Raw genomic sequence first — 13339 nt, forward strand, 5'->3', positions numbered from 1 at the left:
GAGGCTCAGATAGATAACTACCTCAAAGTTACACAATTAGCAAGTGGCGGTGGCAAGAACCAAACTCATACTACTCAGAAGTCAATGCTTTTTTTCTAATACATCATGCTATCTCTATCATCACACTTACTTAGCAATATCTATTATCTGTTAAAAATACATCTGTATATAAGTATCTGAGGTTTAAAATGGCTTTAAATGATTATATCAGTTTTGAAATGACTGCTGGGGGCAGGAAATGGGTAAAACAGGTGAAGGAGTATATCTATCATGATGGCCACTGAGTAATGTATAGAATTTGTTGAATCATTATATTATACACCTGAAACTAATATAATTTATGTTAATTATACTTCAATAAAAAATTAAAATAAGTAAAAATAAAATGACTGCCCAACTCAGTCTCTCACATACAAAAAGCAATTTTATTATACCCATAAAAACAGCCCACAATTCTTATTCAAACGACACCCTTGTTCTTTATCCATGTAATCTACATTTTATTCTGCAAAATAAATTTGGCTTCCAGTTCATTTTCTTCTCTGCAAAGAACTCAATTAACCTTAAAAAAAATGGAACCATCACATTAAGGGAAAATGTGCATACTGATCTTCGTTTTTCAGAAAACTTTTCACAGTGCACTTTGGAAACATAGTTGATAGCAAACTCAACGATTCCCAAAACCATCTATCAAAAATAAAAACTATGCCAAAAATCCTTTTGGTTGGAATTAATCTAGATCACACTCTCTGGCACAGTATCTTATAAATTAGTAACTTTGCTAATTGGCAGTAGGTAGTCGATAAATATTTGATTGATCTATCACACAAGATACTTCTACAACTAATGTCGTATTTTCTTGAGAGAACAAACTGAAAATAATTATTCCTTATAACCATATTTCTAAGACAACTACTAGTCAAACACATAACTACAAAGCATCTCCTCAGTAAAGAGGTAAGAAGGGGCCCCTTAACACAAGTATGAATATTAATTTATATTGATTCCAATTAATCCCAGCTGACTTTCAACAAGGGTGCCAAAACCATTCAATGTAGAAAGAACAGTCTTTTCAACAAACAATGCTAGGACAACTGTCTGTCCACATGTAAAAGAATGAAGTGTGGACCCTTATGTTACACCATATAGAAAAATTAACTCAGAATGGATCAAAAACCTAAGTATAAATGCTGAACTCAAAAGAAAACATAGGTGACAATCTTCATGATATTGAACTGGGCAATAGTTTCTTAGATCTGACACCAAAAGTGTCATCCAATGAAATCAACCAATGAAAAAATAGATAGGTGTAGTATACAAAATATAGAAAGAAACTTATAACTCAACAATAAGAAGACAAGTAACCTAATTTTTAAAAAATGGGCAAAGGATTTGAATAGACATTTCTCCAAAGATTTACAAATGGCTAATGAACAAATAAAAAAATGCTCAACATCATTAGTCATTAGAGAAATGCAAATCTAAACCATAATGAGCTACCACTTCACATCCACTAATTTGGCCAAATTAAAAGAACAACAAAAGTCTAGACAATAGCAAGTCTTAGTGAGAAAGCAAAGATACTGGAACTCTTCTACGTTGCTGGTGTGAATGTACAATGGGACAGCTGCTATGGAAAACAATTTGGCAGTTCCTCAAAAATTTAACACAGAATTATCATATGACCCAGCAATTTGACTCTTAGGTCCTAGAGAATTGAAAACATATGTCCACACAAAAACTTGCACATGAATGTTCATAGCATTATCCACAATAGCTAAAATGTGGAAACAACCCAAATGTGCATCAACTCATGAATGTATAAACAAAATGTGTTCTATCCATACAATGGAGTATTATTCAGCCATACACAGGAATGAAGTACTGATACCTGCTACAATATGGGTGAACCTTGAAAACATGCTAAGTGAAAGAAGCCAGACACAAAAGACCACATATTATACAATTCCATTTATATGAAATGTCCAGAATAGGCAAATCCAAAGAGAGAGAACATAGATTCATGGTTGCCAGGGGTTGAAGGGAGGAGGAAATGGGGAGTGACTGCTAATGGGCCTGGGTTTCTCCTGAGGGTGATGAAATATTCTGGAATTAGTGCTGATGGTTGTACAATCTTGGACTATACTAAAAACCACTGAATTGTACATTTTAATATAGTGAATTTTATGGTATGTGAATTATACTTCAATTTAAATATATATTATATATTCTTAACACTAAATCTATACTGATCATAGTTTAGTCTTCTGATGATTCCAAAACATCGTGATGTGTTTAAATTTACAGATGTTTTTTTCCCTTAAAATGCCAAATAATGCAAGCTTCAAATTAATAGCATATGCAAAATACATCTTACGTACATGATTCATAATGTTTCTTAAAGTTTAATGAGAAGAAAAAAAGTCTGGGAAAAGTGTTATGTTAGCAAACTTCATCAGATCTATTAAACCATAAGAAAAAGTATAACCTCACAACTAAAATTTATGCATGCTTTTTACAATACTAGTTTTGTACTATAATTTAAAGATACAGAAATCAACTGGGCTTGCTTTGTTTTTAATATTTCAAAACATGAAAAGCAAGGAGAAGTAACTAATTTTAATAATGTAGATTTTATGGGGCGCCTGGGTGGCTCAGTTGATTGAGCGGCAGACTCTTGGTTTCAGCTCAGGTCATGATCTCATGGGTGGTGAGATGGAGCCAGGCTCCATGCTCAGCGGGGAGTCTGCTTGACTCCTCTGCCCCTCCCCCCACTTGCTCTCTCTAAAATAAATAAATCTTTAAAAAATAACCTAGATTTTATATGATTATATTCAGAAGAAGAAATGAAGTTTCTACTAATTAACGAGTGTACAACAGTGGAAATATTTCACCGAGTTAGTAATATAGTGCATGAAATTTGAAAAACCTTGTGACCACATTCTTACTAATGACACTTCATTTCTCAGTTCCTATCACATGCCTTTGCTACATGAAATCCACAGCTGAGGTCTCTAACAAACTTTCAGTTTTTAAAGATTTTTATTTATTTTATTTTTTTTTATTTGACAGAGAGAGACACAGCTAGAGAGGGAACATGAGCAGGGGGAGTGGGAGAGGGAGAAGCAGGCTTCCCGCGGAGCAGGGAGCCCGATGCAGGGCTCAACCAGGACTCTGGGATCATGACCTGAGCCGAAGGCAGATGCCCAATGATGAGCCACCCAGGCGCCCCAAACTCAGTTCTTAATGGTAGAGCTCATGAGCTTATAGGCACTGGTATGGCATACAAATGCAAAACTATCATATGCCTAACAGAAATAGACTAGTAATTGTTATTTGAGTTTTTTAAAATGAACATCATCTATGCCTCTGGGGTCTAGGCAAGTAATGTAAATGAGCAAAGCAGGCCCAGAGTAAGACAAGGAAGCAGTGGGGTATCTCGGGTGAACTAGAGATCAGAGGATCCATCTGAAGGAGGTGGCCATCACTTAACCCCAGCAAACTTCTGCCAGACAGGAATGATGGCCCAGCAGAGCCAGAATTCTAATTTCTCAAGGAAGTTTTGGTTTTATTTTTTATGTTCTATGAAATCTCCCTAATTTTGAAATGTTAGCATCTAATCAAAAAAAAGCTGAAATACTGCAAAGGCCAAGTCAAGCACATCAAGCTGCTGAATATGGCCACTAGTTTGCAAACTCTGAAAAGAAACTCTTAAAACTAGTTTATAACAAATAAACTATAAATACAGTATATTTAATATATAATATACTTCATATATAACTAAGATATATTACACATATGCTGAATATATTTAATATGTGTAATATACTATAAATGTATTTATCAAAGTTTGGGGGGCATTGGTCACCCTTAAAGTTTTCAAGATGATCCACAGACCAGATTGTAGAGACTAGTATTGAGATTAGATTTCATACATACTCCTTACTGAAGTACCGAAGGTCACTCACTTCCATTCATTTTGGTGACACTTTTTTACTGTAGCCAAGTGGAAACAGAGTGGATGTCTTAACTATACTGACAAACAGTCCAAGAATCAAAACAGTTTGGGAACCACTACAAGAAAAAAAAAATTGGGGAGGCTATTTCTTGCTTTTGGACCAACCTTAAAGAAAATTAATTAGGGGAGTGTCTGGCTGGCTCAGTCAGAGGGGCATGGGACTCTTGATCTTGGGGTTGTGAGTTTGAGCCCCACACTGGGTGTAGAGATTACTAAAAAAAAATAAAAAGAAAAAAGAAAATGAATTAGGTGGTAAAACTGATCTCCAGTTTATAATAATCAACTAGTAGTATAGTAGAATGGTGACAGAGTTACCTGAATTATAAATACATAGTTGAATAAAAATCTTGTGTTGTACTTTCTGATACGAACATGGACATGAATCTTCCTAAAAAATACACATAGCAACAAGGATAAAGAGAAAAAAAAAACTTTACAAAACTCCTTTTTTTTAGCAAACCTGGGAGAAAAACAAAAACATAAAAACTCCAGAATACATGAGATCAGGGCTAAGATCAAATAAGGCTGATATCAGAAAGAATCTATGATGGGAGTGGAGAGCCGAGACAGAATGTGGCACGTGATGAGGACTGCCCAGCAGTGGCAGAGCTCCAAAACAACAGTAAAAATGCACTTCTTTAAGGAGAGGGGTTTACACTGGCAATGGGTGCCTCTAGTCACAGCTGCAAAGGAAGGAGTGGGAAGTCCAGAAGTGGTAGCAAAAAGCCACCTAGGCTCAGTCTGGCTTGGAGAAACAGGGGACCTGTGGCAACATAGAGAAGCACACCCAGGTGCCATATGTAAAAAGATGTTCTCTGAGGCAGAAATCTGGCCCTCCTACCCATACCTCCTACAAATAGCTGACTGAGAAAAATCCAATTCGTTAAAGTACAAGGAATAAAAAGGTAACTGGCACAGCATTCACTTAGAGATACCATAAGAAAAATGGCAGAAATGAGCAGCATAATGTACCAACTCTAGAAGAATGCTCATTAGAAAAATATTACAATAGATAAGATAAAAATTATAACTAAATATTCTTGCATGAATGTAAGAAAATCAGTAAAGTCACTACCACTATGAAGCCAACCACAAAGCATAAATATAAGAACTCAAGGAAGAAATGTCTAGACAAGAGGAATAGTGAAAGCCTGAACTGGTAGAACTCAAGAAAGAAACAGAAGAATACACAAAACCATCACAGAAATGAAGAAGAAACTGAAATGAGAACAAAGAGAAGAGACACTGCAGAAGACACAGTAAGAGACATTAAAGACAAACATACACTACATGAAAAAGTGTTTAAAATGATTAAAGAGAAAATGACAGATTGAAAAAAAGATACACAAAGGGAGATCCAAACATTAAATTAGGGTCACCAAAAGAGAAAACCAAAACAAGCAAATGAAATAAATATTTAAAGATATAATTAAAGAAAACTTCCCTGAAATAAAAAGATTTAAAGCAACATAATAAAAGGGCACACATGTGTCAGCTTATCCTATACTAGCATATCCTAGTAAAATTACTAAATATTAGAGAGAAAGAAACCTTTGGGCAGATAGCCAAAAAAGATCAAATAATTTATATGGGAAAAAAAATCCAAGCTGGCTTCACACATCTTTGCAGCAACATTTAATGTCAGAAGACATTTGTATACACCTATATTACTCAAGGAAAAGGTGAGCCAAGGATTTTATTACCTGCTAAACTGTACTTCAAATGTAAGGCAACAAAGAAAGGAAGTTTTAAACATGTTTGTAAGAATAATATTCCCATATCATTCCCATTATTCTTTATGGAGAAATTACTAGTGAATGAACTTCAGCCAACCAAAGAATGACTGGGAAAAACTGCAAAAGTACTTGGGTGAGCATTATACATATATTTAACTGAAGAATCAGGACTAAAACAGAAGGAGATAAGGGTGATAAATAGAACATAAATATTATAGGCCCTGACAATGTATAAATGCAAATAATAAAAAATTGGGAGAAAGAGAGCAGGAAGTGTAATAAGCTCACCGATAACTTGACATAATAGGTGGGAGTCAATGGATAGTCTTAAAGCTCACAAAATCAAGTACTAGAAGTACAAACATACATAATATTACAAATGCAAATACTATTGTGAATAAGTACTATTGATATTGACTAAGATTGGGTGATGGAGAAGGAAAAGGGGAAGAGAGAAGAGATTTAAACAGAATTTTACCTCTGTTCCTTGAAAAGAACTAAGAGTTACTATCAACAGAGAACTAAGAACAACCAACAAGGCTAAAATACAAACCTACCTAAATATCATAAAATACAAAACAAACCTAAAATAGAAACCTACCTAAATATCACAACAAAACAGCAAAGAAAAGCAGACAACACAGTGAAAGACAGACCTAAAATGTATATATATATATAAACAGAAAACATAAGGGGCGCCTGGGTGGCTCAGTCGTTAAGCGTCTGCCTTCGGCTCAGGTCATGATCCCCGGGTCCTGGGATCGAGCCCCGCATTGGGCTCCCCGCTCAGCGGGAAGCCTGCTTCTCCCTCTCCCACTCCCCCTGCTTGTGTTCCCTCTCTCGCTGTGTCTCTCTCTGTCAAAATAAATAAATAAAATCTTTAAAAAAACAAACAAACAAAAGAAACCGAAAACATAAAATAAAATGCCAGAGCCCAGATAAAGCATATCTGACATATGAATAAATGTAAATGGATTCAACTCATATGAAAACAAAGAGCTTTACAAATTTACTCATAAAGTGCCTGGGTGGCTCAGTCGGTTATGCGTCTGCCCTCAGCTCGGGTCATGATCCCGGGGTCCTGGGATGGAGTCCCACGCCAGGCTCCCTGCTGAGCAGGGAGTCTGCTTCTCCCTCTCCCTCTGCCCCTCCTCTCCGCTCGTGCTCTCTCTCTCAAATAAATAAATAATAAAAATTAAAATTAAACAGATGTTCTAAAAAAGAAAACCAAATTTACTCATAAAGCAAAACCTAACTCCATGTTAATTACTAGACATACATCTAAATCAAAGTAATTTTAAAAGTTTGAAAACAAAAGGATGGGCAAAGAAATATCAGGCAAACATAAAAAGAAAGTAGGAAGCATTTTACCCAGCTCTGATTCCAGACTCTGTGGTCATAACCACTACAAACACTGCAAATACTGCTTCATGTGTTTCTGTAATAACGCATATGGATATGTGTGCATGAATGAGTATAATTTGTATACTAAAAAAAACTAAATAAACGACTCAATTATATATGATCTTTTGAAATAAGACCAGATATCAAATTTAGAGTACTACCAGATTGCTGAGTTTAAAGCATTTAATAATATTTACATTTAATGGTATTCCATATAAAAATCAAAATGCTGTACTGAAAACTCCTTGCCTGGATTCATGCCCATGATGTTGTGGACCTAACATCATGCAATAACTCCTCACTCTGATGGCAATCTATTGTGAAGCACTCAAGAACTAAAATTCCAGTTGAGCTGTCGGTTTCTGTAAGGGTAGAGATTCAAGGAAACGGTATTTCATCAACTTTACAGTATACTACAAATATTTCCCTTGAAGCAACAATTTTTCCTAACCTCCTGCAGAAACCCCTAGCTATGACATTGTTTTCAGGTGCTGTAGTTTTGGAAAGAGTTTTCATGCCTCAGAAACAAAAGAGCATACAGGTAGGGAAGGTTAAGAGACTCTAGGAATATTATACAAAGGTCAATAACGACTCTACCTGTGGCAACATCAATTCAGTGCTTAAGGAGAAGTCACTGTGACCCTCGGTGTTTGAATTTCAACACCAATAACAAAAGGAAGACATTATTACACCAACCTGGTAAGACTGTTGTGAGCATTTAGTGCCTGAAATAGTCAGGACCCTGCCTGGCTTATGCTTAGCTAATATTACCAACACAAGGAAACAGATTTTAAACTGACACATTATGCAAGTCTTTTAAATCTGTTGTAATTACTGATTATCCAGTTAGCCCCACAGAGAAATATCTCCCTAATGGGGGAAAAAAAAAAGGCATTTAAAGCCACTCAGTCCCTAAATTCCCTATTCCCTGTCTGCTACCAACTACCACCGATGCGAGATCAGGAGCCCTTCCTCTTTAATCCCATGGTACATCTCCGTTAGAGCATTCTACCAGGATGTTTTCGTTGTTGGTGCACTGTCTTCCCCACCAAGGCTTCTGCGAACTCCTTAAAGCCAGCCACTATGTCTTGTGCATCTCAGCACCTCCACGACACCTGTTCCCACACATAATAGAAGCTCAATAAAGGTGTGTTAGATTAACAAACGTGATACTGTAGGAAATGGATATATATGCATATGTGTGAAAAACATCAACCAGTTCAGGGTCTGTGTTCTGTGGACTGCAATGTCCTTGCTCTCTGATGTTTCAGGAAGGTAGGCAGCCAAGGCACCTCAGCTGGGACCAAGAAAGAAAAAAGGAATCATTCAAGAAATACCTAAGGGGCCCTCTGTTAGCTTCAGGCAACAAACCAGGCTCTAGGGTTATAAAGACCACATCTCTATCTGTAAAGAGCTCGCAGCCCTGTAGGCACCTAGCCAGTAAGGATCTCATCCCCCACCAGGGAGCAAAGATATTAAAGTTAAAGCCAGATTAAGCCATGCGACTCCCAGGTCTAAACTGCAGTGCTCTTTCCACTAGAACAATGCCTTTCAAATGTTGAGAGGGCTCACAGTAAAAAATACATTCTGTAGCACTCCCCAGTACAGATACACACACTTCTGATTTTTTCATCTTCACTCTATTCTCTTTCACTTTTTTTTAAATGTTCAGCCTGACACACTAAATTGGCTTATGACTCAAAGGTGGAAAAATACTGCTCTAGGAGATATATTCTTAAAGCTTTCTCTAGAATTTCAACATCAGATATAATTCCTAATAGTTTTTCTCACACAATGAATTTGTACCCCAGCAAAAAAAGTAAAATACTATCAGAGAATCAAATAACCTTCAAAGACCAACAGAGTCCTGACAGCTGCCACTTGGGGAATGAAGGAAGCTAAACCTATCTCTGTCAGCTTTCCCTAAGGCCACCAATCTAAGGCAGAGAGCATTTGCTAGGCAAAAACAACCTGGTGGCAAGCCTCTCGACACCCCAGCTCCCTTCCAGTCACACTATGGCCGAAAAGACTCTTAGCCTTTATTGAAATTCTGGAGCTTCCACTTACAATGAATTTTTTCACATGATTTTGTGTAAGAGACTTTAATTAAATGTGTTTGGATAGGGACCAATAAATTTATTAAGGTAAGTGAATGAAAATCAAAATGAACTATTTTAAAAACATTTTGTTCAAAAAAAAATCTCTCAGGGCGCCTGGGTGGCTTAGTCGGTTAAGCGTCTGCCTTCAGCTCAGGTCATGATCCCAGGGTCCTGGGATCGAGCCCCACATGGGGCTCCCTGCTCAGCGGGGAGCCTGCTTCTCCCTCTGCCTGCCACTCTGCCTACCTGTGCTCTCTCTCTCTCTCTGTTAAATAAATAAATAAAAATCTTTAAATTAAAAAAAAAAAGATCTCTCTCTGAAATATGCCAGTCTTCAACTGAGGGGAGAGAAGCGTAATGATCTATCGCAGATCTGAATAAAACATGCAGAAACGGATCATTAGTTAAGTTAGGACCTCTTCTGGTTTGCTCTTGAAATCTTAGGGCAAAGGCAGCACACAAATCTTCCTCAACACGAGATGTGCGTACAGCACTTTCCATGAAAGGAAATGTGGTAGTAGCAATCATCACTACCTAGTAGTAGCAAGCTAGAGATGAAAACCCCAATGTCCCCAGAGTTCTTTCAAGAAATGTGTTCCCCTGGAAAGTCACAAACAGGCAGAAAGACCAGAAAAGCCCTTTCTCCGTGTTCTGTGTCCATAGGCAGTACTCCGGCTCTGAAAACACAAACTAAGTACAAGAATGTTCATTCAAGGTCTTGGGCTCACTAGCCTCACCATTCGCCATCCAAGAAGCAAGTCTGAGTTTAAAGGACTCATTTTTGTGACATTTGCCTCAAATTAAAAGACAATTTTATAAAACTTAATAAATCTTCCTAGGTCTTCCCAAGAGAAACGTGTTTAGAACTGTGTTTAGAAAAATAGCCTTTCTATAGAAATAAAATGTATTTTCCTATGAAAAAGGAGAAAGGCACACTATTTATCAGATTTGCCCAACAGAACTTTCTGTGGGGATGCAAGTGGTGAGTGTCTGTGCTCTGTGGTACAGTAGGCACTAGCCACCCAGTGCTGAGCACTTGCAAGGTGCCTGGTGTGACTGAGAAAGTGTATTTTAAATTTTATTTCATTTTAATTAATTTAAATTAAAACAGCCGCATTCGGCTAAGTACCTACCATATGGGGTACTGTAGGTTAGAGAATCAACGTAAGCAGCAGAGCTGGCTAACTGGTCTTAGACTAAATATCACAATTTGAAAAAATGATATTCAATACCAATATTCAATTTTCAGCTTCCCAATTAACATTTACTTAATTAATATTTAAGTTTTCCTTAGAAGTGGTTTTTCAACAGTTTGGCAGTTTTTATTCCAAAACATGAACATCCCAGATCTGCTGAGCAGAATTCCTTTGGCAATGTTCAATTTTCCATCTGTGAAACTTAAGCACAGGGGAAGGAAAAAACTGAAACCCACCTTCCTCTTGATACAAAGGGAAGAAATGGAACACATACTCCAGACCAAAGGCTAATATAACCTCCTAGACTCACGGGTACATCTGCTCATCAGCCCGTTTGTGTTGCTTCTTTAACCCAGTTGTGGCTTTCCACGAAAGTCATTTCTACATTTGTTTGACCTCTGGATTGCGTTCCCTTGCGATCAGGCCAGGACCAGACCCTCTCAAAGTATTCCACCTATAGGAAAACCATTTAAAACATAAACACTAAAATGTTCTCTATTTAAATGGTCAGAATGCAGTAGCCTGAAGAGAACAGATGCTTCAGAAAGACTAAAATATGCAGATCACGCCAAGACCACTTTCCAAGCAGGTGGCAAAAGAAACTGCGAAGTTCCATAGTCAGCAAGGAAAAGACAACGCAAGAAAATATGCTCAGAAATGCGTTGCGGCCATGCTGTGGCCAAAGGATAACTAACTTTTAACTGGGCAGGAAAGAAGAAGACAGAATTTAAAATGGGGAACTGCCGTGCTGTTTGACCCTGAGAGTATCCTCATACCCTCCTCATTCTTCCAAGCTCTGAACTAGACTCCACTGACCGCAGCATCTGCGGCATGAGCTCTAAGGAAGCCATCAATTATAAAATTCTATGATAAAAGCCTCAATGTCTAAGACAAGTACTAGAACCCCAATGCTTTTTTTTCATCATCCCAATTCTTAGGGGGAAAAAAGTCAAATAAATGTAATAAACAAGACAGAATTTTCACAGCAGAGGCCCAAGTTCTCAAAGCACAGAAAGCTTATAAACAGAAAATAAAAACAAACACTACTTCTCATTTAGTTCTTTAAAAGTCCGCTTCAGAATAGCATTACTCCTGCTCCCCAAAATGCAATTTAAAGGCAGAAATATAAATCTACTTAAAGACACCCAGAATATAAATTAACAAAGATAAAACTTAATTCTTACATTTAAGAGTCTAATAGTGATTTATGAGATTAAAATATAGATTCTAGTAAACAAAAGAAACATACGTAACAGAAAAGAAAGCCATGTTTTGCTTGGCTCAAAGTGTCAAAACAGTACAATACCACATTAAATGAAAAAACTTTTATTAAACTATCTTAGCACAAACATGGCTCAGTCCTTCTTCTAAATTCCTAATGTATTTATGGGCTAAATATGTTATTTCATTTTATAAGCCCTCAGGTCCTATATAACCCACGCCTATTCCTCTAGGTGAATATCAAGCACATTAAAGTCACTATTTAAGAAATTTATCAGTATATGACTATGAAATTATACATCTGAAAATATCATCCTTCCTAAATTGGGATTCTGAAAAAAACTCAAAAGGATTGTTTTCTGGTTTTTTTCAGGACCCAAAGCAGCAAAGCACCTTCAACCCAAAGTGTAATATACATTTAATCATGGCTCCTGACTTACAAGCATAACATTACAAATTGTTTCATACGCGTTAAACAAAAGTGCTCACACTCTTACCTGTATATCCAGCGTACCATCCCCAAGAAGCCACCATTCCTAAAAGCCATTTATACATGATTCCTTCAATATACCAGAACTGCTTACTGTCCAGCAGTCGAAGGGGCTGAAGTATAATTACATAGCAGATGTAGGATGAAATAGCAACCAGGTTGTTGGCGACCATGAAGGCAAACCTCATCAGGGCTTTCACCACGATCCAGCCCAGCCACGGAGCCTCTTCCAAAGTCACAGCCATGCTCACATGGGCGTCCGTCCTGTCTTTCTGAGGTGAAAGAAAAATTCATTTAAAAAGGAAAATGGATTACACACATCCAGATAGTCACCAGCATAGAAATCGCCTCCAGCACAAAAACACCAGAAAAACCGAGAGGGTCTAAGCTTTCCCGGTGTAGTACCTCGGTGATCTCTCCGGGAAATTCCAGAGGGGGACAGAGAGCGAGGGAGGAGGAGCCGCACAAGGTCAAGGGAGCTGTTCACAGAGGCACAGGGTATGTCATAATATATTTAGCAAATGATAATACTATTCCCACTAACTAATCAGCGGCTGTCCCCGCACCGCGCCTCACTGCAGTCGGCTGTGTGGACTTTTCAGGAAGAAAAACAGAGCCACTCGCTTCAGACACCCTCAGTCTCTCCAAACTGACGACACGAGGGAAGGAAGGCTGTTGCAGGGACCCAATCCCATTCCCCAGCTATGAGAACCTGGGTACCCGCACCACCACCATTCCTGCACATCGATCGTGCCTTAGAAAGATCTCTCGCCTTAGCAAGAAGAGTTACGCTAACGGGGTTCATTAGCGGCAAAGGGGTTTTTGTCTCCCCCCACCCCCTCTTTTAGGGGAAAAAGGAGAGGGGCCTAGAAAAGAGGGCAGAAAGGTGAGAGGAAGAAAGTGGGGGCAAACACGGCGAGAGGAGGAAGGACGGGAGTAGGGGGAGGGGAGCAAAAGCCAGAAGGAGGTGAAGGCACCGGGGCCACGGATGAAGAGAATGAAGTCCCCGGGCAGAGCGCAGGCGAGCGAGGGGTGATGGAAGAAGCGCGGAGGAAGAGGCGACGGCAGCGCTCGGGGGGGCGCCCGCAGCGGTTTCCGCGGCCCGGGCGAAGGGGTCGCGGCGGCGGCGGCGGCGGGGGCGGCCCGCGCGCGGGGCTCACCTCGGCGGGCGCGGA

At 38.6% G+C, this 13339-nt stretch overlaps 1 protein-coding gene across 2 annotated transcripts in view; it reads right to left on the minus strand.

The window, feature by feature from the left end:
* LPGAT1 (lysophosphatidylglycerol acyltransferase 1) overlaps positions 1–13339 on the minus strand; it is a 122725-nt gene that overhangs the window by 69990 nt on the left and 39396 nt on the right. Inside the window, exons 1-2 of one of the 2 annotated variants that reach the window (XM_035010493.1) lie at positions 13325–13333; positions 12172–12436 (exon numbers count right to left, since the gene is read on the minus strand). In XM_035010493.1, the coding sequence (XP_034866384.1) occupies positions 12172–12409 (238 nt within the window). In that variant the 5' untranslated portion in view covers positions 12410–12436; positions 13325–13333. Of the gene's footprint in view, positions 1–12171; positions 12437–13324; positions 13334–13339 lie in introns of those variants that run through there. The other variant, XM_035010494.1, reaches the window with a different exon arrangement.

The sequence above is a fragment of the Mirounga leonina genome, unplaced genomic scaffold, assembly GCF_011800145.1.
Source record: "Mirounga leonina isolate KUSES-001 unplaced genomic scaffold, KU_Mleo_1.0 Mir_154, whole genome shotgun sequence".
In the NCBI taxonomy this organism is placed as follows: Eukaryota; Metazoa; Chordata; class Mammalia; order Carnivora; family Phocidae; genus Mirounga; species Mirounga leonina.